We start from the raw sequence: 26305 nt of genomic DNA on the forward strand, positions 1-26305 counted from the left end.
CCAGTGCACGCCTTTTACAAAAGGGGGTTTGGGTTTTTTCTCATCCAGTGCACGCCTTTTACAAAAGGGGGCCTGGGTTTTTTCTGAGTTCCTTTCATAGGGTACCATAAAACCTGCACCAGAATCGACCCTAGCCGAAAGGCCGAGGGAAGAATTCATGAAGGTGTTTATTTTTATTTTATTTTTTATTCTCAAACCACCGGATACAGCTCTTATTGGCCATTTTACACCGGGGTGTTCAAAAAATGTAACAAGTAAACGTAGACAAACAACCATGCCCTGGACCGGGGAAACCTACCCAGGCGGGACTCGAACCCGCGGCCTCTTGTTTGGCAGGCGAGAACGTTACCCCGCCGCCACCGAGGCCGGCAAGTTTAGTTTGTCATTGCATTTTTTTGGAGTGAACAAGTGTTGTGTGGTCTGCTGAATTTGAGAATTGTGGAGTGTGTTTTACACTTATCTCTGCTGTAACACGCCCAATCAATATGTCCGATACAAAGAACAGGAGAAAAGGTGAGAAGCTCATAAGCCGCGAAAGACAGTTGGTGCTCAAAGTCTTCTCGTACTTAATTAAGGAAATCTCTCAGCATTAGTGAGGCCTGCCGAGAAGCTTCGAAAGCTACTGGGTGCTAGGAGTCCATTATTTACAGAGTGAGAAAGGAAAGCTCCCGTGGACCATTGCTAACTCATTCAAAAAGCTAATAAATTAGACAGCCTTACAAAAATTCGAGAGCAGTGATTTTCGACGATTTTGTGAGATCGGGAATTAGAAGGAAGGTACATGAATCCTTCGTGAAAAATATTCTTCCGACTTTAAAATCCTTCTTAAACTCGGTAAATATGAATAGTATTCTCCCAGATTACAAAAGGACAACACTATATCGTCTTCTTTTGGACATAGGCTTCGTTTACGAACGCAGGGGGAAAAGAATCATCCTTATCGAAAGGGATGATATTATTCGTTGGTGGCACAATTAATTATTTAAGGCAGCTAAAAAATATCGTCGCGAACACAGGACGAGTGTGTTCACAGGCGAAAGTTGGATTAATGCTGGACAAATAGTGAACATTAGTTTGCGAAACAAACAATTAGAAAATCCGCGTCAAGCTTTCCTTGCTGGACTAAATACTGGGCTTGGCCCACACTTCACTAGGAGGACGATTTGCAATTACGCAGGAACGGAAAATGGGTTCATAAAAGGAGCATCGCATGTGTTTCTGTACAAAAAAAGCTCAATGGATGAGCATGAAGAAGTGGGTGGCGACTGTTACGAGAGATGGTTTGAGCACTCACTTCTTGCAAACTTACCCGAAGGATCAATTATAGTGGTATATAATGCCTCTTATTACTCAAGGAAATTGGAATCCTTGCCTAAGACAAGGTGGAGGAAAGAGAACATTAAGGAAGTTAGCTTTGAAGATGTCAGCTTGAAAAGAGATCTTTAATTTACAATAAACCAAGTACGAGAAAATTTTGAAAAATAAAAGATTGATGATGTCTTATACAACATCGCGTTTCATGTAATACTAGCCAGAGCCAAAAAATATTGCATAATATGGAAGGAATAGAAATTTTGTCTCATTCAGGAGAGGCGATAATTTTTATTATCCTTCAATTTATTGTTATTTTTTACATTAGAGATTATTCATTATTCAGCTTGTGCATTGAATAAGTACATACATAAAATTACAAAAGACTTTTCCTTTTATATTTCAGCAAAGGTATTGTAACTTACGCTAAAAAATTCCGTAATTTACGCCGTCTTTCGTGCGATCCCTAACTCCTTTTTGAACTAAACCATTTTGGCGCTCTATTATGTGTGGTTGCATACGCTGTTAGGATGCCTGCCGGCGGAGCGCAAGCTTGGCAACACTGTTATCCATAAGGCCCGTACTGTCAACTAAATGTGGAACGCTCTATAGCAGGTCGCATAGTACCCTGCTAGCAGGGAGCGCTTGGCTTAAATAAGGATTATTAATACACTATCAAACGAAGGAATCTTTCCGATCATAGGCAATAGGGAGATTGCATACTTTTTATGAACAGTATGCTGATATACTAAAGTAAACACTTAGTACCGCAATATACTTTTTTCCGCTTAAAATTCAGTTTATACACTAAAAAATTACTCCCAAAAGTCTCCCGAGTTTCGCGGGCTAAAAAATACCGCCCCCACTAATCTTAGGCCGTGACGTCATAGTTCAGTAGGAGTCCAAGATCCAAGCCCTGTAACTGCAGGTTTGGAAGAGCCACGTTGCGTTTAAAGGAGAACATGGCTGAAATAAGGAAAATTTACAAGTGGTGCATTGTTCCTCTGTGCAATAACACCCCAGAAAAAATTTTCGTCTGCATTCCCACGGAGGAAATAAGAAGAAAAGCCTCGATGCATGCCGTCTGTCGGGATGAGCGTTACGGAAAAATAAGAGTATAATAAACGGAATGATAAACCCGTGTGCTATGTGAGCGAAGATAACTTTAATATAAATAATATTTCCATATTTCATCGACTGAATAACTTGAAACTGAGATTTTTCGATAATTCGGCCGCCGTAGAATAAAAAGACTCAACTTCTCAACAAAAATCGAGATAGGTGTTTCTCGATGGTTACGATGGACTCAAATTATTTATGGCACTTGTTCAATTTCAATTACGGAAGGACATAGAAAATTCCATGATGTTTAAAATCAAGGGAGGAAATATGAAAATATAGAGCAACGTTGATCCTCATGCATTCGAGTGCCAGCCAAGAAGACAGCGTTTTCATCTACTGTCGGCGTCAAAATGATGTGCCGCTGTACTTTGCAAATTTAAATCCGGGCTTCACTGCATGCTATAATAATGAACTATACGTCATTTTAAAGGAAATTTTATCCGAAAATCTGATTTATTTTATAACAAAAAAAATTCAAAAATGTAGACACGGCCAGTGCAATAAATGACTCCGCGCACCGAAAAATTAGCCGTTTCGTCAACTTCATGAACTTTGCAACTCAACCTTAGCCGATGTCCCACGGTCAAATTTGCATCAAAATTTTTGCATCAAAATGTTTGTCCAAATATTTTGATGCAAATATTTTGATACAACTGGACTGGAGTTGTCCCACGATGCATCTCATTATGATAAAAAACAAACGAAAGACGATATTTATGTAAACAATTTGGAAACTTGTGGAGGTGGAGGATTCTTTCTTTTTTAGCTGTCGAAAATGTCTGAACAGGCCTCTTGAACATTAAAATGCGAAAAAAAGAAAACAGAAGGAATGCTGAACGTGGCCTTGGCTGGAAAGGGGGTATGAAAGCGTTGGAATAAGCATGCTAAACATGTTGGAGAAGGAGTTGGTCGCCGATGTTCCCGTTTATTATCGATAATAATTGACGACAAGTCAGGATATTTTCATGTCCCTTATTAGCAAGGTTGAGGGCAGAATAAAACTCCAGGATACAAACGTGAGGCAGTTTATTCCCGCGAGGAAAATGTTATTAATAAATTATGGACATTGTGGTTGAGGAGATGTTATGAATAGTGCTGTAAGCGTGCATTTAAATCACATTTTTTCTCCTAATCTAGCAGTTTTTAAATTAAGGTCCTTAGCCTATAATCCCACACAGCACATCGTTGCCAGAGGACGTCCGCTGCGCGTCCGTCGCGTCCTCTCAGTGTCCGCGGATTTTCAGGACAGCCAGAGGACATCCGCCGGCTGTCCTGGCCATCCGTCCGCACACTGTCCTATCTTGGATGTCCAGCGGACGTCCAGCTAGTGTCCCATTATGCAGGGTTTCGGAGTTTTGGTTTCCTCTTAAAACACTCACCTCCTCAAGGAGGAACTCCGAGAGAAAGTCTCGAGATCCTCCTCCCAGTAGGGAGTATAGGAGAAGGGAGAAAGAAAAAAAACTCTCTCTCGTTTCTGAAGCCAGAATACTTCCTCCCGATCGAGGAAGAGGAAATTTTTCGTGGAGGAAGAGATATTTTGAGGATTATTTTAGGTAACCAAATGTAATCCTCTTGTTGGAGTGTGGACTCTGGGAGGAAATTATAAACTATTTAACGAAAAAAAAAATTTGACATTTTTACCGCTTCTATAGTTTAAGAACAACAAATGTACGCTATTTTTAAGTTTTACATTGTTTATAACAATTAATTAAGTTTAAACAAAGTTAGCAACAATTTAAGTAACATTTACGAGCGTTAAAAATTTCTACATGCCTTATGGGTTAAACAACAACAATTGAACGAACTTATGACTCTACATTATTTATAACAATTTTTAAAGTTTTAACAAATTTAGCAACAATTTTAGCAATTTTCAAAAAATTAAAAATTTCCGCATGTTGTACGGTTGAGAAGCGTTGGATGAACAATAAACCCGTACTCTTTCATGATTATAAAAATTACTTAAATTTAGCAACTTTTACAAAAATTAACAACAGGAATAATGGAATTTATCGATTTTTACTGAAATTTTATATTATGTACCAATGTCCTGCGGACGTCGCGTAGCCGTCTCGGGGACATTCCATTCCTACAGGTTAAATGAACTCTTTCAACTTATTGATTAATTAATATTTACTCTCTAGGGATTAAAAAATCTCAGAGGCGATTGATTGGAAAGTATTTTAATGAAACATAACGCTTTAAATTCATTTTAATTTTTAATGGTAAGAATTCTCCTAAAATTATCACGGCATCGATGGCCTCATTCCCAGATTAGACATTGTAATTGTCCAATTCAAGGATAGGCAATAGAAGGTAAGTACTGCCGTACCTTTACTTTATATTGAAATTCTAGATTTTTTGGTGGCGAACGAATTTTGAATCTACCGCTACTCCGCGATACAGATTCTCCCATGGTTCTCCACATTCCTCCGTTCCTCCTTTCCAACAGAGGAACCGGAATGGAACACCGGAGACTTCGGTGGTTTGGCGGTTACAAAGATGCAGCTGTATTCCAAGTAAGTTTGATGTGACATCCAAATAATTTTTTCTTGGCGTTCACTGGCGGCAGTATAGTGTTTCCGCATGCTCCTTATATATCTTATAACTCAGCCTGTAACATCTCGAGGAAAAATATGGCTCTGCTTGGAACAACATGACCGTCTTGGTAAAACCGTTACTTGGCAACTAAAGGTAGCGTCTTTTTCCGTTGTTCATGGTGAAATTTTCGCTTTTGTTCCTTGTTTACATGATATAATTTAAAGTGGAAGTTCTTGTACTATAGTCTCTGTACGCGAGAACGTATAGGAAATAATGTAAGTGCTAGCGTATAAAATAGAACCTGTTGTTTTGATAACGTAGGCTACGGCTGAATTTGTTGTCCGAACGGTCCGTTTGGTTCCGTTCCTAAATCAAATCAAGTAGGGTTCTTGGCAATAAATATAACTAGGAATTGACCCACATCTCGTGATATTAAAAAATATATATATATAACTAGGAATTGTACTTACGTGTAACCGGGGGATTTTGCAACACGCATATATGATTAATAGGTTTCACGTAAATTATTAATAGGGTAGTTTCCTTCATCAAAGAAAACAAAAGGCAATAATTGCGATTCGTTACCCACCATTAGTGTGTTCATAATATACAAATTTTTTCGTTTTATAAATGCCGGTGTAGACGAATGGCAATGGTCCATTTTTATCCTCATTTGAAAAGGGCCAGATTGGCGCCCATGCGAGGCCACTCCACGTGACGTCACAGGGACCTAGTTTCTATAGGAGAAGATAGGAGTTATACGTCGTCTGAGGTTACCAATGCATGCATGAGGCGCAGAGCTCAGGGAAACATGTCTTAATAATCACTTATTAAAACTGGCTAAGGTCGGAAAGTTTTCCTCGTTTGATAAGGTATTAATAATCCTTATTTAAGCCAAGCGCTACCAGGCGGCAGGGCACTAGGCTACCCGCTGGCAGCCTGCGACGTATCAGCGCTAAGCCTCGCCTCAAGGTCACCTCACCGGGCGGAGGGGGAACCAGAAATACGACGTACGGAGAGATTTCCCATCATTCCTACTAACGCGTCGCGTTTTCGCGCGCTTGAAAATTTTCACTTTTCATTTAATCGCGAAAAATAGATATTATCATTTAAAAATCTAAAAGCGTGAAATACGTACTCCAGGAGTAATAATCTTTCGATTAAGGCAATAAAAAAATAATAGGAAACCACCCTATTCTTTGAAATCGGATTACACCGTGTGATTTCTTTCGATATGTATATTCACGCACGCATCGAAAAAGAACATTAATGTTATGATAGGATGTTAGAGCGTAGGTTTCCGCGGCGATGGTTTGATCTCTGCATTTCTCCAGGGTTTTCTTCCGCGTCAGATTGTTGGTTGACAACAGTTTCGCTGGCTATCCTGCCAGCGTCTTCAGGTCGAAGGGTTATGATAGGATATGGTGATTAAGGTTATGATAGAATAACCACCAATGTTTAGCCTTTTTACAAAAAGTTTTTATACACTTTATCTGTTTGATGGAACTAGGTTAATAATTAATAATTTTAGGTCCTAAATAAATAAATGATCTATTATGTCAGTAAAGATAAGGCTTAGGGATTAAAAAATTACAATGCCGACGTAACTTTTATAGCGTTTAATATATTTTTTCTGCCCAACTTTGCTAACCTACTAAACTAATTTAACTACAAACTAAGTAACTGTGCTATTAGTCATCCATGCATTTAATTTAGTGGAAACTATATAGGACGACTGTAAGAAACTTGGGATGAATCTAAACAAGGTCTAATTATAAGTGATATATTGTGTAAACAAACCTTACGGCTATGTTACATGGTTCATTTATTTGCTCAAACTGCTGCATGAAATCTTATACCCAGAAAATAAAACTTGTGCATCTTTTCGTACAGCCATCGGTACACATTTTGGTGTAGAGTATCGTGAACCTGATATATTTACCTGGAGGCATTTACTGACTATAGCTTTCATGTAGTGGAGTTGAATAAAAATACATTATCTGTATTTTTATTTAGTTCCTATCTCTATTTATAAGTTTGTATGTCTCTCTTCTTATAATTGTCTGTATACTTATTTGTCTTCATTCTTTACAGATGTTGCTCTGAACCAGGACGATACAGCCACCAATTCTAGTGTGGAAGTTACAGTGAAGAGTTGGCTGGAACATGCTAAAGCAAGGCATGAGAGAGAGGTGTAAGTATTCGTTTGATTATTATATAGGTTTGGGCAAGGAGGAATAATTTTGGTCTGGATACTTTTTTCGCAAGTTGCTCCTGTTAAGGGAGCTCATATAAAGTAAATTTAAATTATTATTGAACATCTTGTAATACAAGGTTCACCCTTCCATGCTAAAGGTAGAGAAAATAGTATTGTTATGTATTATTTTCAGATGCAGATTCCACTACCAAGTAATTCAAACATTTGAAAACAATTTTTGTTCTGCATATGGGAGGTATAATTACCAAAAACATGGTTGAAAAGGATCTCATGCTCTATAAAAGTTTGATGTATAACACCTGTAGAATTTAAGAATGGGATAACTTATTCAACAGGGATGGTAGTTGCACAGTACTACAGAAGCTACTATTTTCTAGTAGCTCTAGCTAACTAAGATGTTTTGAAGTAGGTGTTGTTGTAGGAGCTATAGAAATTTCAGTAGCTCACAGCAGGCTTTAGCTGCTATTCACCTGTTATGTCTCTGTCGAAATGTGAATATTGCCAGTGAGCTAGGTTTTCACTTTTGCCTCGATACCTGACTACATTAGAAGATCTATTTTAATTATTAAGATTGGAAGAATTCGGAGATCTAAATCATGGAATGGCCTTAACTACAGCAAGTTTTTGCTAGTTTTTCAAAGTTTCTATTTTTTTAAGTTGCATCTTGGCCAATGCAGCTAAGTGGTGTGCCAAATCAGTGTGGCTGTTTTCACACTAATCCCAAGAGATCTAGTCCACTTAAACTTCCTCCTTTAAATTTTCTAGTTTCCTTTACTCCTATATCATATTCAGCTCCTCTGCATTAGTCTTCCTTAGCTCCAGCTTATGTAACACTTTTCTTTACCTCCACAATTCACTCTAGTGTAGTCATAATCTTCAAGCAGAGACCAATTGTTCAGAAATATTATCCTCCATTTGAATGCTTTTTCCAATATCTTTTTCGAGACCTCTACTTAGCTGTCTGGCAAGGATGGATCAAAGAATTTTTTTCTAGATGGTGCACCAGGGTCTAACAGGCAAACAGTCTTCTCATATTTGGGATTAAAATCTAGTTCAACAATTGTTCTATGAAAAATGTTCTTAATCATAATATATACATTACTAACATATTAATATTTTTACTCAAAATCTTTTCTTATTTAAGAACAAGAAAAAGTCAAAGAAAAGTTTGTAAAATGTATTCAGCCTCTAACCCAGATAGCAATGCAAGCTGGAATCAAGCTTGATTCAAGCTTGACTGATCAAGGCTGCAAGCTTGCTGCAACCTGGAAAAAACAAGCCTGTTAGCTTGATTCAAGCTTGAATCAAGCTAACTAGTCTCCACCAGTCAAGGTTGTTGCAAGCTTGAAAAAACAAGCCTGAATCAAGGGTATGACACCTTCCCACATAGCAATGCAAGCTGGTAATAAAAGGTGGTATAACACTGTGTGCTCTTGCTAGCCACAGGTGAGTGAGTTAGTGTTATATATGAGTGGTGAGTTGTAAGTGAGTTTTGTGAGTGACTGAGCTTTCTGACCAGAAAATATTTCAACCTTGACACGACAAGGGAAAATCAAGTTTGGCAGCTTGACATACGCTGGACTCAGGCTTGAAACATTCAACCTTGACATGACAAGGGAAAATCAAGTTTGGCAGCTTGACATAGGCTGGACTCAGGCTTGAAAAATTCAACCTTGAAATGGCAAGGAAAAATCAAGCTTGACATAAGCTAACATGCTATGTGGGAATGGACAGGTTTCCTAATTTTGAAACCTTAAGAATGTTAAACACGTGACTAATAAGACTGTAGCGTCCTGTCTTATGTAATCTGCTTGTTACGTACAAGATACAATTTCTTGCTACAATGAAATGTTTATATACTTCATTATTACAGGAGCAGTGCAGGAGAGCATGACCGCTGAAAAAGATGTGGAGGTTGCCATCCAAAACTGGCTAAGGCACGCCAAGGAGCGGTTGCAGGGGAAGAAGAAAATTTAATAATATGTATGTAGTTTCTTGCATTGTATTATTTTAAGAAGCCAAATAAATATTGTGCATGGAATTGATGCCTTATTTATTTAAATTCTTGTCTGGACCTATTATTTATTTGTATCGAACAAAATGCAATCCTAACCTAAACGTGTCCTCAAGGTGTCCGGAGCGGACACTTTCAGGACGTCCGTAGGCCACCTTTTTTACTGACATGCGGACTTGCAGCGGACATCCTTTGGCATGAATTCGCACGTCCGTAGGACGTCCATAGGCCACTTGGCGGACAATCACCGGATGTCCGAAAGGTGTCCGTGTGCTGTGTGGGAAGCTGTTCAAAACATTGCCATCGCAATTTAAATCTCTCCGATCATTATCATTTAGGTATTGATTTGTACTTGAGTACATTTTTCACAAATGCCTAAATTGCAATGAAAGTCTTAAAGAGTTATATTGTTATCAATTGCTATAGAATGTTACTAAAATTGAATGTCAATTCAATTCTATTGAAATGTCAACTATTTATGTTAGGGGTTCCACTTACCCCGGTGTTCCTTACGCAGTTAACGGGTATATATAAATATTTATAAAAAAATAACCTGTTTGTTGAGCACAGAATAGATACTTGTTAGGAAGTTCCCTATTGGAAATTTCTTATAAGTCTTACAGAAATTCTTATAAGAATTCTGTAAGACTTAAAGGATTCTATAAGTCTTACAGAATTCTTATAGGATTCTATAAGTCTTACAGATTTCTTATAGGTTTCTATAAGTCTTATAGAAATTCTTATGGGATTCTATAAGTCTTACTAAAATTCTTATAAGAAATCTACATTTCTTATAGAATTCTACAATAATGCTGCGCGGGTCGCATACCTTTTAGGTTTTTATCCATCAGGCGTGTCACCATTACTTATGTTGACAATTGATAATTATTTAAGGAATTCTACATAAGATAATTTTTGGAAATTATGTATAACTCTTTTTTAAGTAATGTTCTGCTAATTTCCTGGATTTTTCAGCATGGTATTTGACATAAATGGTTCCAAGAAGCGGAGGCTTCTTTAATGCGACTTGTTAGTATATATATCGCTGAGGGCACATGAAAAATTGTAGACTTAAAAGATCTGTCTGTTTCGAGTCTACAGATTACTTGACCGATGGAAGTTCGATATGGGCCATGAATAACCACGATGTATACTACGATTGCATACGTTGCAGGATACTATTCACATGGTTCCCTAGCAACCTAACAACCAAAACTTGTTTGGTTGTTAGGTTGCTAGGGATTGCTTTTATATGTTAATCATTCACAATGTCTTTGTGATAGCAGTTTAATAAAATAAGTCGTGTGCTTCTAACCAAAATAAGGCATTGACCTCATTTGGTAAGTATTAAAAAACTGGCATTCCTAAAATTATGTTACCTTAAACAGATAGTTTCATTGATTTTAAACTTTTCATCATTAATTTAGATAGACATGTATATTTTTCAGATTGTGGCATATCTAACATAAGAGGAAGTTTTAATGAAAACAGTGTTTTAATGGACAAAGTGAGTGATTTAGTCGTCTCTGAAGAGAATGAGAATGAATTTGTATGAGTATGCCAACATCTGCACAGTTATTATTTTATGGAAAATACATCAACTATTATTCTCAATCAGTGTTTCTGTGATTCCTATTAATTTCCCTAAATCTTGCAATTATTGTTAGCCATATTCTACATATCCTTTTCTCCAAAATGGCATCAAATTCCCTTTTGCTTTGCTTATTTCTTTCATTATCTATCCAAATCTGCATGTAGAGGTCTCATTCTCTCTGGTATCTTAAATAAACATTGCTCATATGCATTTGATTTATCAAATTTTACTCTTCCTTCCCATATAATTTCTTGAAGTACCTATCCCGAGTGGAACTTGAATTTTATTTCATTTGCTTCTTCAATTTTCCAGGTTAAATCATATTCCATATTGCAATTCCTGTATCTTTCATTGTGTAATGATTGCCAAAGTTGTATTCAATTATCAGTATATCATTCTAGGCTATCGTTGGTTTCATTGATTTTAGTTTCTTTTAGCATGTGGGGACATTAACCCTACACAGAACCCATGCCCTGAAAGACCTCTATGGTATCTCGCCTTGTCTGGCCAGCCAGGTGAACTTTACAGGGCTTCAATGTCCTTTTTGATGTACACTGATGATAGACATCTACATTTGGTTCATGGGAAATCATTAGGTTTGCTGTATAAGATATAGGCGTCTACATTTGGATTGAATTAGGTATAATGCTAACTTTGTACTCTCAGTAGGGATGTAAATCTTATGTAGCTTTTTATAGAAGTTTGCGCAAGTGTTTTAAGCATGTTGATATAATATTTATAATAAATATTTCCATCAGAAAATTTGTTATAAATAACATTTTGTAACTGATAGTTAGAAGAAATTTTCTTATAAGAAAAATTCTTATAAGAAATTTTCTTATAGAAAAATTCTTACAAGAAATTTTCTTATAAGAAATATGCCCAATTTCTGATAAGAAATTTTCTTATAGAAAAATTCTTATAAGAAATTTTCTTATAAGAAAAATGCCCAATTTCTGATAAGAAATTTTCTTATAAGAAATTTCCAATAGGGTTGAGCCTAGCATTTTGTTCGCCACGTTGATGCATGCACATAAATATGAATGCGTTAGAGTGGGAGTGCATAAATATGCTTGCAAGATGCCATGTGTAAATGTAATAAATAGGTAGATTTCCTGCAGGATAGGTTCATAGCAAATGATATAACCTTGTTTTTATTACTAATATTCTATATTTATTTGCAGGGACAATGGAGAGAGTCTGGAGTCAGGATGACAACCTGAAAAGGGATATACCAACTAGACTAAAGCAAGTTATCACAAAGGCATTTGCCACCAAAAGTTGTGACATGGTTAAATACCAAAGGAAGAAGCTACTGAAAAGTAGCAAATAATACTTCACATGTCTATCCAGACTGATGATGGATGCAAATGCTACCAGCTAAGATATTGATTGTTCATTCCCTGTCAGCCTTTGTAATACTCGCATACCATTCACATCAATCCCCTGATCGACCCCAAACACCACGAACTTTGAAAGAATTTGAACACAATTGTAATATTGGTTTGTATGAGACATTTGAAGTGGTATTTGTTAACCAATTCGGTCCAAATTTTGATATTTTGCTAATAGTTACTTGCTCTTTCATTTGCTTGAAGTATATGCTACCAACTATGGTTTACTGTGTGCAAAAATAAAAGCATTCAAAATTAAATTCTTTACATAATTGGAGATAATTCTTTAGGGCTTGAAATGTTCCAAACATAGTGGCTTTTTGCACACATCATACTACCATGTGGATTCTCTTCTTATCTTTTTCTCCAAGCACACTACACGTTTTGCCATCCTTTTACCTTTACCTTTTTGGTATCTGTACACTCCAAGGAATGCCTGGTGTTCATTATTGTAACATATCCTTCTTGTCCTTCCATTTGCAGTAATGTTATTACTGCAATATGATATGGCTTCACCTTTTTGGAGTTTTAATTCGTCTCTATCTTTAGGCATATTTTTGCATTTAGATCACAAAGTACAGTACATTAGTTCCTAAGGTGTGTAACTTGTGAAACAAATCTGGCGAATTATACCAATTATCAACATACAATTAATATCCTTTGTTTATAAGATTATACGCGGCCATCAAATCCAATACTACCTTTGTATTAACAGGAATATTGTTTACTTCATCATTTCCAACATACATTTTAAAGTTATGTGTATAACCATAGCTGGAATTGCATAATTTGTACAGTTTTACCCCAAATCTTGCCCTCTTTAACCTTTTGTATTGTTAAAGAGTAGCAAGCCTGTCAACAAATTCATGTTATACAATGTAAAAATGTTTAATTTAGCATTAAATTCATATCAATGGAACAATTGTTTTTCTTCATTATGTTTTATTAGGGAATTACAGTCCCTATATGGAATATCTATCCCTATAGGGAATAGGTGTCCCTATAGGGAATGGGTGTCCCTATAGGGAATGGGTGTCCCTATAGGGAATGGTAGTCCCCATTGCCAATTCCCTATAAGGAATTTTAATGGGTATTTTCAATGGGGAATTACAGTCCCTATAGGGAATAACTGTCCCTATAGGGAATGGGTGTCCCTATAGGGAATGGTAGTCCCCATTGCCAATTCCCTATAAGGAATTTTAATGGGTATTTTCAATGGGGAATTTTTAACAGGGAATGGACTTAAAAAATAAACGAGATTATGGAGAGAAAGAAGAACCGCACGGCAAGTTGACTCCATGCGTGTCACAAGAGGGTATTTTTTAAAGTATTAAAATGAAAAGATGAATACCCCAAGGTATGTATCTGAATTTGTGTCTAAAATCTCAATTTTTAGTAAATCGATGCGGGAACAAGTTTTTTGAGATAAATATTAACATAAAAGAGTTTTTTATTCTTCTAATTTCTTTTCAGCGCACCGCTTTTGAAAACACGTTTCTCATTAAAACCAGTCAAAAAAGTAGCGGACACAAAAAACTCTATGGCAGGCACAACAGATACCTAGAGCTACCTTTACTTTCATCGTAATAAAAAATAATCAAGCGCAAAGTTTAAGAAAGTTTTATCTAAACTGATTGTACACATGTACAAGACAATACCATCTTACAATATAAAAAAGTGTAAGCACTAAGCTAAATAGAAAGGGCCAGGTTTGGAGAAGGCATAGAAAGATGACAATTCGAGGGTCTGGCTTAACACCTTTAATTCACAAAGCAGAGGTGCATTGTTTCCCTTGGTCACACAGCACGACACTCCCCAAGTGCCTACCACACTCGCATCATCTCATGACCTTCTCGGCATCTTCCCATCGGGCAGGAATGGATGCAACATTCTGCATTACCTGCACCTTCCCACAATGACCACGTTCCATGCCAAGAGGTTGCAACGCATAAGGGGTGTCAGATATTAGACCCACACCTGAATGTGACTCGGCGCTCAGCTCTAGTGTTACCCCAAGAGCGAAACTGAGCTGACGCGAGAACGGCAAGCAGGCAGTCTTACAAAAGTTAAAATTGTGGTTCTGCAATGCAGGCGGCTCTGCAAGGGGTGCGTGAGCTCCCCACCACCAGTCTTGCCAATTAGACCCTCTAAAAACTTGTACATCCCATGTCTTTGCCCCTCTGACTTTCGTGATCTTTACACAAAAGCCCTTTGCCTGCCTGTCATGGTACATATGTAAACCTGACATTTCCCTTCATTGGCTCTAGGCTGCGATATGAAACTAATGTCATGTATATCTGAGAAACTGCGTGAATTTTTGAGACTTCTAAACTTCTGTCTTAGTATGATTACATCCATCTAATATTTTCCTATATCTTGTGGACTATTCCAGATGTACGCTGACTGGCAGTGTAGCGTAAATATGGGCAATAAAACGCACAATAAACAGGAACAAACAACTTTATCTACCACTCACATTGCATCACTCGGTGCGACAACCAACAAACACACAAAAATAAAATTAATAGCACCTTATTATGCTTACCAACCTTGTTGGCTGATAGCCGACACAAAATGAAACCCCAACACCTGGGACCAATTTGGTGTTTGTGGTATAGTTTGCTCTTCAAAATATTCCTTTATTCTTCTCCAGATGTTTCTTCCTCCCGATACCAAACCATGATTTCATTTCCAGCCTTACCTTCTCCTACTTCAGACCACCAGTCCCCAAATATATTAGGTACATATTTTCTACCTAAGATATTCATAATGATTTTCCTGGCCTTTAATGTAGCACATCTCCCTCCTCTTCTATTTGATTGTTCACTCACATGCACCCAGTCTCCCATTCAGAACAAAAGCCATTAGCTTTCAATCCCACGGTGTTACTGGACCCATCACGATTATGGGTCCATCTGAACTAAAACAGCCCCAAAACATCTATTCTTTCTCCCTTTCCTGTTTGATATTTTCTTGCTTCTCCATCTCCATCATTGGCCTCACATACTGTTCTCTTACATTGATAAGGAACTGTTTTCTTCTTCCCCTTTACTCTTTAGAATGTTGGCTAATTGGTTAGTCTGCAAAACAAATTTGCATGACAAAGAAGGCCTTTCCTCATGAAATAAGGACCCCTTGACCCACCCTTGAGGACCAGGTACTGTTAGATGAGTTTCCAAAGCTCATTCTTCATTGCACCATATTTCAGGGATGAAATGGTTGTCTTGTCTGTTTTAGCATTGGTTTCCATATGACATCATCACATGGACTACGCTTATCGTGGCTCCAAATTCTTCTGCCTAGAGGTTATGGCTGGTGAAAGCTTAACATTCCAGATGCATTCAATTCCAATTCATTCAACTCAAAACGCTAACCAGGAATTTAGCAATACAGAAAACAATTGTTGCATGGTTAACAGTCTTCAACCCATTATATCTCAATGCCGCCTCTAAGCAACATCAAAAATGCATAAGTTTTCAGCTCTATTCAAGAAAGATTTAAACTATGTGTTTATTTGTGCCATAACGATTAACACATTCAATGCGGGCCCGATTTTTATGAACGTCGTCAGAATCGGCCGATAAAATAAGAAAGAAAAATAGAGAGAGATTTCCGCACCATGACTTCCATTCAAATATGTACATACTGGTATTTACAAAAGGCGAACATGGGTCGAAAGTGGGAAGCTAGCTGAAGGCCATGCACACGATCGGAAGACTCGGTAGTGGATATTAGTCACGCACGGAAGCGGAGAGAGGGCTCCTGGCCCAACCGGCAGAGCACGTCAATTGAAGTGCTCCGTATCTCGGTTTGGACGGGACCATGTCAATTGATGTGCTCCACACTGAATGTGTTAATGGAAAAATATGTAGTGGCCACAATAATGATGATGGAGTAGAAAATTTTTACCTTTTTAAAATGAGAATTCTTTAAATTTAACTTCTCCCAGAAGCAGCTCTGAGCTATAAAAGGCAAATGGTACCTACCAAGAGTTTTTTTGTGCAGAATAATGGCATCAGATCTAGTTCCCACAAAGAATTGAATAGTGACGACTGAAAAAGTGTGTCAAAAGATTTGAGCCACCACACAATGGGAGGCTCTTCCCAGGTCCACTGCCTGACACTCAAAGTCAAAATTATCTATTTCGATGTTTGCTCTCCTGAGGTATGTGAACTGTGAAATGTATTTTACTGTGCTTATAGGAAGATTTAAGGTAACCTTTCCAGACAGCACATTTGGTGTAATATGTACACATGTATTGCAGCTGTAAATCCCATGTATACTGCGTGTTTCAAATCTCCTCTAACAGTGGCATAACTATAGGGGGAGGATGAGGGGATAGATACCCCCAAAGCCTCAGACAAATAAAAAAACAATTTAAAACCATTGTCTAGTTTTGATATGTAATAACTGCATCTCCTTAAAGTTAAATTTTTAGCATCAAAATGAGGTGAAATGTACTTCTAGGCATATTGTTTTTAAAAAAATTTCCCTGAACCCCAGTTGCCTGTGGGGGGGGGGGGGGGTCACCACTCGAGGCCATCCCATCCCCCCCCAAAGCATATGCACAGTTACTGTGAACTGTGAAATGAATGGTATTTTACTGTGCTCATAGGAAGATTTAATGTAACCTTTCCAGACACCACATTTGGTGTAATACACATGTATTGCAGCTGTAAATCCCAGTCATGTCCTCTAATTATTTATTATAGTATTCTACCGATTAAGGTAGGTTTCCATGGAGTACTAAAGAGGTGATCTGGGAGCCTCCCTTTCCTTCCAGCACTGCCTCCTTGAATTCACTGTAAGGCCTACTCTCTTTCAATCTATCTAAAAATCCTATTCTTTTCCTTCCCCTCCCTCGTTTCCCCAACATTCTACCCTCCAACACCATTTTCAACATCCCCTCACCGCTTAGCACTAACTCCATCCAAACCTTCTGTCTCCTGCGTATCTCATCTAAAAGCTTTCTCTCCTCGCCAACCATATCCAGCACTTCGTCGTTCCTTTTCCTCTCCGTCCATTTCACCCTCTCCATTCTTCTCCATACCCACATCTCGAACGCCTCCAATCTTCTCTCGTCTTCTTTCCTCAGAGTCCACGTTTCCGCACCGTAGAGAGCTACACTCCAAACCAAACTCTTCACTAACCTTTTCTTTAAACTCTTACACAACGATCCTCTCAGAAGCTCCTTCCTGCTCATGAACGCCTCCTTCGCTAATGCTATTCTCTTCCTGATGTCCTTACTACTGTATCCGTTTTCCTCTAACGTACTGCCTAAATAGTTGAATTGCTCAACCCGCTCAAGTTTTTCACCACCCACCTTTATCTTGAGTCTCACATTCCTCGCTCGTGATGCTTTACAAAACCGCATAACCTTAGTTTTCCTGTGATTAATCCTCATCCCATACTCCTCGCAACGTTCGTATAACGCATCCACTAGAGCCTGAAGCCCCCTCGCTGACTGGCTGATCAACGCTTGGTCATCCGCGAATCTCACTGATTTGAACATCATTCCTCCCACTTTTATCCCAGCTTCTAACTCATCCCACGCTTCCCTTACCATCTCTTCAGCATACACGTTAAAGAGCAGTGGCGATAGAGGACAGCCTTGTCTTACACCTCGGCCAATGCTTACCCACTCAGATTCTCCGTCCGCTACCCTCACTTGTGCAGTCTGGGCCATATAAAGATTACGAATCAGTCATCTATCGCCTCCAATCTACACCTATTCTCTTGAGAATATCCATTAACTTAACCCAGTTCACCCTATCAAACGCTTTGTCAAAGTCCACGAAACAGGCATATACGTCCTGGTCATATTCTAGGTTCCTCTCCACGAGGGACCTCATTATTGCTATTGTATCACGAGTTGACTTCCCTTTTCTGAAACTAAATTGATCTTCGTCCAAATACTCATTTGCCCTTGCCTCCATTCTCTGTTCAATACCCTCAGTACAACTTTCGCTGCATGCGATATTAGGCTGATAGTTCTATAATCTCCGCATTTCACAGCTTTCTTCTTTTTCGGAAGGGGAATTAAAACTGTCTTCATGAAATCCTCCGGCCAAAATCCCTCCTCATAGATCCTGCGCACTAGTTCGAAAAGCCTTTTCTTACTATCCTTCCCTAGATTCTTCAGAAGCTCACACGGGATATTGTCAACGCCTACTGCTTTCCTTGCCTTCTTATCATGAAGTGCTGTCTCTATTTCCGAATCTAATATCCCCGGCCCAAGTTTATCCTCCTCCACTTCACTTTCCTCCTCTAAACTCAATCTCTCCGGCCTGTTTCTTCCGTCATACAGATCCTCCAAGTATTCCTTCCATCTACTCTGTACCTCTTCTCCCTCGGTTAGCACCCTCCCATCTTTAGCCTTAATTTTAGACATGGCTTGTCCTCTTTTGCCGCCCGATAGCGACTTAACTTTGGTGTACAACTTCTCCATCCTTCAGGAACTTTATTATTTCCTCACACTGCCTTATCCACCAAGCCTCCCTTGCCCTCTTGGTTTCACGTCGTAATCGATTATTTAGTTCCCTATACATTCTTTTGTCCTCCTCTGTGTCCACGTTCTTCCACTTCCTTCTCTCCTCCATTTCTTTTATCATTGCCTCCATAACCCAAGGCTTCTTTATCCTTCTGCTGTCAACGTAGCCAATTGACTTCTTCGCCGCATTAGCTATTCCAGTTTTAATATTTTCCCATCTTTCCTCAACACTATTCGTACCTTCAGTCTCTCGTGCATTAATGTCCACTAGCAAATGCGAACATAAGTAACTAATATTAAAAGAAGCAGAGTAAGTTTAATTATCATACTTGAAAACATGGAAATCTCCGTGGCCAGTCCTCAGCGTTTGGCACGCAAAACACGGAGATCTCCGTGATCGGTCCACAATGTGATAATGAACATACATTAGTAGTAGAAAAGGGTAAGTTGAGTTGAGTCCTAGCCATAATTCCATTGAGTATATCCCAAAAGGGCCAAGGTGAAAAGTGAAATACATACTTTGTATCCATTTTTCATACTAATATCAATAACAAATCTTTGAATGGTACAGATGGCAGATGAAACATATCTTCACTATATCATTCACCTTATACACCATGGGCATTATGTCCACACAAAGAATTTAAAAAAAATATTTAGATAAACTCGGTAGTTGCTATAAGCGACACTGTCACTCCAGGAAAGACTGCTGAGCATCCATCACAGCAAAGTGGGCACTCAAAGGGGCACTCAATACTCAGCAAAGGCAACCCTGTTGGAAATATTCAATTCCGTTCAATTGAAAAGTGACAAATTTCAAATGAATATATGGAAATACAATTGAATCCATGTATTCAATTGAAATTGATCGGCATTGCATTTTAACCCTTTTACTGCTTTCGCTGGTTGGGCGAGAACTGCCAGGGGCCGATTAATCAGCCCGAATCACTTCACTTTTTTTTTCGTGATTGTGGCCTTTTCAATGGCTGTAATTTATGTAAACCCCCATAATCTGTCTATGGTTATAAGATGTAAATATATCTTAAGAATTGGGAAACAAATCTAGACGTATTAAATAAAATTAAGTAGCTGAAAAATTTTTAAATCAGAAATGTTGCTAATTCCAGAAAATAGCCTTGGCAGTCTTCGCACATCCCACCCGAAAGAGGCTGGCAGTAAAAAGGTTAATGTTTGATGAGATGGCTTTGTTTCACCAGCTAACGTTTCTCGAACACCTTGATGTAATTGAGAGTTTTGAAGACCTAGGTGGTGGAGAGAGAACTCCCAGATTCGCAGATTAAGCCTTAGTTTTCATGGTGAGGGGCCTGAGGAGGTCATACAGACAGCCAGTGTGATTGCCTCTCAGATATCTGCTGACACTGTTGCACTAATAAGTGACAACATTTCTCACCACAACGGAACAAAATCTTGACCCATTGGTGGAAATATGATCATCAGGCAATTCGTGACATGTTAATAGTAGTAGTTAAAATGTTTCTGAGGTGGGCCCCCACACCCAATTTATGAGCAGATGTTGGCAAGTTATTGAGAATTAAGTTTATGGCTTCTTTGAATGTGTCAATGAAATTTGCAGATGGAGTGTAGTGTGGGGGTGAAGACTGTTTTCCTGAGCAAAGTGTATAATTTGTGAAGCACATCAGCTGCTGACCAAGAACTAATTTCCATGGTGGAACCCAATTCCGAGGGGGCAACTGTACTCATCTGCTGTGGGGGTGTCATCATCCTCCAAAACATCAGAGGTCACACCAGGGAGAGAAGATGATGTGTGTGCTGACTGCCTTGAAATTGTTAAGTAATTTCTAAGGTTGTCAAGCACCTCACAATCATTTTCTTTGCAGTTTGCTCCAACAGAATGGGATGCCACCATATCATTCAAAATTAATCCCTTGTACGCACCAACAAAATTGGTATATGTTGGATCAACATTTCTAAAGCCATAGCTTCTAATGTATCCAAATTTATTCTCTAAGGGATCCTATGAGATAAGATAAGATTCCTAGGAGAAAGACATTTGAATTCATTAGACCTCAACTGGAGACATGATGCCCTCATGTTAGCAAGTGTCCTAACCCAATTTTTTATGGAAGGGCTCTTACTGTCTCTCTTGCCATCAGTAAATGCCATTGACTCTAGGACCTTGATGAAATTAGCCTGGAACTCCATGTGTACCAAGGAAGACATCAGTGCACTGCGCAAAGGCTTATCTGGAGGTGGTTGCCGGCTTTTTCCATTCACACAATCGAATAATTTGTCAAAAAATTTAACAAATCCATGGTTTCCACAGCTTTGGGATCCAAACCATCACCACCTGGAATAAAATAAAAATAATCAATGAGAAAAGTCAATACAGAGTGCTTAATTACTAATGACTGAAATTATGAAGCAAAAGATTTACTCACACTTGCCAGCAACCCCATCACAGAGGAAAGCCTCTGGCTGAAAACTTGGCAGCAGTAACTGACTTTCATCTTCTTTATCTTCTCCGGGACAGCACAAAGGTCTGTGAGGCTAGGCACAGCCCTGTATTCCCGGTGGTCAATGGCATAAAACTGAAGGATGTGCTGCCAGGAGGCAGTTTTGTTCTCACCTTGCAAACAAAACTTTAAATCTTTGGTCAGGAGTCCATTTCTCATGCCTTTTAACAGGTGAGGAGGATCAAACAAGGGTATTACTTGGATGTCACCGACAGAAAAATAATCTCCCATGTATTCCCCACCAGACCGGAGGACGGATTCCCTCGTCTCTGCACTAAGGCATGCAATGGCAGCAACATTAGTTGACCCCTGGTCACATACAGTTGCACAGACTTTAAGGCCAGATAAAGTTAGCTTGTTAATGACAGCTTTAAATTATTTTGATAATGGAAGGGTCTTTTTTGTTCCTGAAGGGAAGACATAGGCCACTGGCTGTTTGTATGACCTCCTCAGGCCCCTCACCATGAAAACTAAGGCTTAATCTGCGAATCTTGGAGTTCTCTCTCCACCACCTAGGTCTTCAAAACCCTCAATTACATCAAGGTGTTCGAGAAACGTTAGCTGGTGAGACAAAGCCATCTCATCAAACATTAACCCTTTCCCTGCCAGCCCATTTCAGGTGGGATGTGCGAAGACTGCCAAGGCTATTTTCTGGAATTAGCTACATTTCTGATTTAAAAATTTTTCAGCTACTTAATTTTATTTAATACGTCTAGATTTGTTTCCCAATTCTTAAGATATATTTACATCTTATAACCATAGACAGATTATGGGGGTTTACATAAATTACAGCCATCAAACATTAAAATGCAATGCCGATCAATCTCTGTCACTTTCTTTCGGACAGTGACAGACAAGTAATCAAACATGTCATTATTAATGACTGTTGAGAAAGATAAACCCGATAATAACCTTAGTAAGGTCCACCGAGATGGAAGTACAAACCATTTAAAAAGAAAATCATATGCTCTTCCACTTCTTTTTAGAAGAGAAAGGGCCCAAACTTTGTAATCTAATGGGAACCTGTGACTTTTGCCTTTGCAGGAGGATTCTCTAATTTGACACTGCAGAAACACTGACAATCTGTGGTAGACCTTCAAAAAACCCTGGACAAATATTTAAAGTTTTCTCTGAAGCTTGAAGTCTCTTTTTGAAGCTAAAAAGTTTTTTGGAAGAGTGTTGCACACTCCTCTGCAAATGCTTGGCAGTTTCATAAAGATGTTTAGCTTTAGAAGTCAACTCCACTGCTTTCCTGGTGCCAACACGATGTAAGACACCTTTCATTCCCTGGCCTCTGAGAGTACAAAGGATAAGAAATAAAATAATAAGACACTGGGAAAACGATTATGGAAAAACATAAGAAGATATGGAAATTCAATCATTAAATGAAGCAATACAGCTCATCCTCACCTTGCAGAAGCTCTCCTTTTGACGGGTGCTTGGGGTGGTTCTGCCTCTGCAAGAATCAGTTGACAAATTAATTAATCAAATAAATTAGTCAAAAATTACAAATAACCATATTTAAAAATGAAATGAATCTTTCTTTCCCACACCCTCAATCTTCCCACCTTTATATCTTACTCAAAATTTTGAAACTCAACCATTCTGACCGACCAATCCATCCATTTCTGTATTCCATTGATTTCCATCTCCTCTCTCCCTTCCAAACCATTCTCTGAGCCATTTACCCATATTTTCTTCCCTCCACCCATTATTTAATTCTGATGAAGGAAGTAGCACTTTCAAACTTTAATCAGTAATGAGTTTCTCTTTATTCTGTATTTAATGCTATCATTCATGTGAATGTCTTTAGGATGACTAAGGAAAATATATTCATATAAAATCGGAGACATAAAAATGCATTCACATACACAAACAGCACAATGAATTTGGAAAAATGAAATTATTCCACAAAATTCCTTTCCTAATTACGGATGCCAAAGGGCAGCAGAAATTATTTTAATTTAAATGGTCCATCAAAGGTATGAACTCTAACATTAATGCAAAGATGAAAGATGAATACAGTCACACTAACCAGCGGAAACATTTCCTTCTGGAGTGGTTGGATGCGAAGGACTGGCAGCGGTGCTTGGCAACTTTCTGGTAGTTAGCTCTATAAGAAAAGGGAAAATAAAAATAATCTTGGGGAAGCCGATTCAAGTGTGGATGAAATTATTTTGATTGATGAAATAACAACTCAATCATGAATTGAACAAAGGTCTGACAGTGACACTCACTAGTGGTCATTGTCGAAAACGGCGCTCGAGCAGCGAGCTCTGATGCACCAGGGAAAGTACATTAGGTACCCATTAAGTCTTTCAATGGAAAATTATGGATGGAACATATCAATTTTTAATTCATAGTCAGATAAATGGACTTGTTTCCAATAAAACTAAACAACAGTTACCAGGAAGTTCTCTGCTGGGGAGAGCATTCTTCTTGATGCCCACCACAAAGCACTCCTCTGCGAAATGCCTCTCACATATGCGCTTTGCTACATACATGCTCCATTTCCTTTAGTTCTTGGTTATCCGCCAAGACTAACCACTTGGGGAACCTTTGGTACATGTCAGAGAATGGATGAGGTAATCTGTAACAAGACGTAACAGGATTATTATTAATCCTTTCAATAAATTGGTGAATTTTCTGTCACTGATGCACCACCAAATTACACAGTCAGATTAACACAAAAACCACTGATATGCCAAGAAGAACAATACCGACACAAAGATATTCACCCCAAGTATGGTACAAAATGAAAATTTGTTGCAAATTTCGACAAAAAATTTGAAAAATACCTCATTCTACGACTTATAATGTCTTTACACCCACGAACAATACATTTTGATTTCCCTTTTCCCATGTTGGTCTTCGAAGCGCTGAACCGGTGTCTCTCTGGCAGAAGCAATGTCTACACTGAATACAGTCAGAACGAGCATATGGAACCGAAGTAACTTGTACCAAACCACATCCCCCACCCACTTTCAGTTACTCGCCTCCTCCCCCCCCCCCCCCCCCCCGAAAGCAAAAGGTGGAACCCAGCTGATGAAAGAAAACAAGCAGCATCCAGGCGGTGGTGGACCGAATCCCAGTGGCGGCTTGCCCATAAGGACTCTCGGACGCCGCCCCTCCCAAATATTTTAAAAAGTAAAAAAAAAATTAATATCCATTAATTTATAATTATACATCTAATTAATCAGAGTGTTTATTCAGTCGCATACATCGAAAGTGTAGGAAAAACACGAAAAGAAATAGCGCGAGAAGTTCGTATTTGTAGCCGTGGGGCGCTGGCCAGAACGTCCCAATCCATCCCCATGCAGTTATATGGAGAGTGGTAGTGGTGGGGGCCGCTGGTGCTATGACGCGTCTAACGTTGTGTCTTATGGAAGTCTTGGGACGTCGTCCGAGAATGCGCAGAGCGACGTGTGAGTTGACATCGCTGCGCAGGCCGGCGGGCGTATAATCTGGCGTCTACTTGGTGCTGCCACAGAAAAGGGACGTACGGAATCAGAATGGCCACTGTACTGGGTGTAGCTATACGATTTTAATTTTTAATTACTGGTAGGTATTGCTACAGAAAATAAATTATCTCATTATGCTTGCGTTTTTGGGTGTTTGAATTCCGGAGCACATAAAATCCAACCAGTTAAAGGCCGTATTGACGTAGGAAAACTATTCTCGAGTATTTGCCACAGTTCTGTTATGATTACGAATTTCAAGAACCTTGGGGAAACTAATATTATAATATTTAGGCCTTAACAATGTATTCATATCTTCCCGATGGTTAGAAATGCGGAACCTATTTTTCAGATGAATTTATCAAAAGGCCTGCAGTATTGGGAAAAATCAGTTAACATTCCCCACTGATTTATAATTTAAGAAATAGGTGCGTGCGTGATAGGGTGAAGGATTGAACATGATTTAACCCGTAAAACGTGACTTTAAATAGAGTTATTCAATGAATGCCAAGAAGTGCCGCGTACAATGCACCTTTTGTGTGTAGATTCATCATTTTTCTAGCCGTCCTTGTTCTATTAGTTCATGTTCACCTAATTCCTCAGCGGCAGAGCGGTAGCTGTCTGACGGAAAATGTCCACTTGGGTCTGATTTAAGTGGCTTCAAAGAGTTCATATCATGGTGCGGAGATCCTTACAGCTCCCATCTGTGGCTCAGAGTCGTCTTCTTTTACGATCTAGAATTTATTTTCTATTATATCATGGCAATTATTTCGAAGACATGGTTATTCCAAGTGCGACCCGTTGGCGTTTCGTGTGTTTACCACTTATGAATCTTAGACTCAAGGAGATGGTCCGTGACGTCTTCTGTTTGCTTGAATGCCTTTGCTGACCTTAAATTCGTCCCTCAGCTGAATCAGCATTAGTGGACCACGACTTCTATCTCCCTTGAGCCGTCCTTATAGTATGATAGTAACGGCAAGACTCTCGGAAAGAACGGAGTGAAATGAGTTCAGACATCATTTTCGAGGAGTTAACTGTGTGTAATTGCCGATTAAGAAGTTTCTTAGTGCTGTGTGTACATTCAAGAAGACAATTTTAATTAATCAACAGTGCTCGTTTTTGATTTAGGGAAATATAGGGAACAATTGTCCCAATTCTGTGTCCAGCCACCTTGTTCTTTTTGATCGTATTTTTCGTCGGCCTATTTTGTGTCCTCCCTTGTTTATTATAGACTAGTACCTTTGCCATGTGTTCAATCGGAAAGAAATTGTTGTCCGGCGCTGGTTTACGCGTAATTGATCACTTTGCTGGACAAAAGGAAAGAAGGATGGACTTCTGCAATATAACTAAAGGAATGTGAGTATTTCAGATTTTGTTAAAATTGTGTGTTTAATTATTGATTTTAAATCATATTGTATTCAAGAAGCAACGCGAACACCTCAATCAAAGTTTACATCTGCCATAGCAAAGCGCGTGCATTCTAGTAGTGTTTGTTGCCTAGTGGAAGTCAGTGACACTCCCCTCCCTCCTCAGGTGTTAAAAGTGTCATTGCTACATAAATCATTGCAAATATTGTATAGATTTGACAAATAACGCATTATGATTGCAAAACGAACAACAGAAGTGAATTGCGGGCATATTCGCACAAAGAATGTAGGCGCTAAAACC

The 26305-nt window shown here is 38.7% G+C and overlaps 2 protein-coding genes across 3 annotated transcripts; both read right to left on the minus strand.

The window, feature by feature from the left end:
- Positions 1 to 19945: 19945 nt before the first annotated feature.
- Positions 19946 to 21827, minus strand: LOC124170861. Its single transcript, XM_046549870.1, has 2 exons — positions 21105 to 21827; positions 19946 to 21013 (listed from the first exon to the last, which is right to left on the minus strand). The coding sequence occupies exons 1-2, from the start codon at positions 21408 to 21410 to the stop codon at positions 20966 to 20968; spliced, it is 354 nt and encodes a 117-aa protein (XP_046405826.1). The 5' UTR covers positions 21411 to 21827; the 3' UTR covers positions 19946 to 20965.
- Positions 21828 to 21900: 73 nt separating this feature from the next.
- LOC124170973 lies at positions 21901 to 24158 on the minus strand. Of its 2 annotated transcripts, XM_046550065.1 has the most exons (5): positions 23978 to 24158; positions 23587 to 23769; positions 23215 to 23292; positions 22590 to 22635; positions 21901 to 22473 (listed from the first exon to the last, which is right to left on the minus strand). In XM_046550065.1, the coding sequence occupies exons 2-5, from the start codon at positions 23681 to 23683 to the stop codon at positions 22233 to 22235; spliced, it is 462 nt and encodes a 153-aa protein (XP_046406021.1). In that variant the 5' UTR covers positions 23684 to 23769; positions 23978 to 24158; the 3' UTR covers positions 21901 to 22232. The 2 variants fall into 2 exon arrangements, with proteins under 2 accessions (XP_046406021.1, XP_046406020.1); XM_046550064.1 differs by having other exon boundaries at positions 23587 to 24158.
- Positions 24159 to 26305: the final 2147 nt, after the last annotated feature.

Source organism: Ischnura elegans, chromosome X (genome assembly GCF_921293095.1).
Source record: "Ischnura elegans chromosome X, ioIscEleg1.1, whole genome shotgun sequence".
Classification (NCBI taxonomy): Eukaryota; Metazoa; Arthropoda; class Insecta; order Odonata; family Coenagrionidae; genus Ischnura; species Ischnura elegans.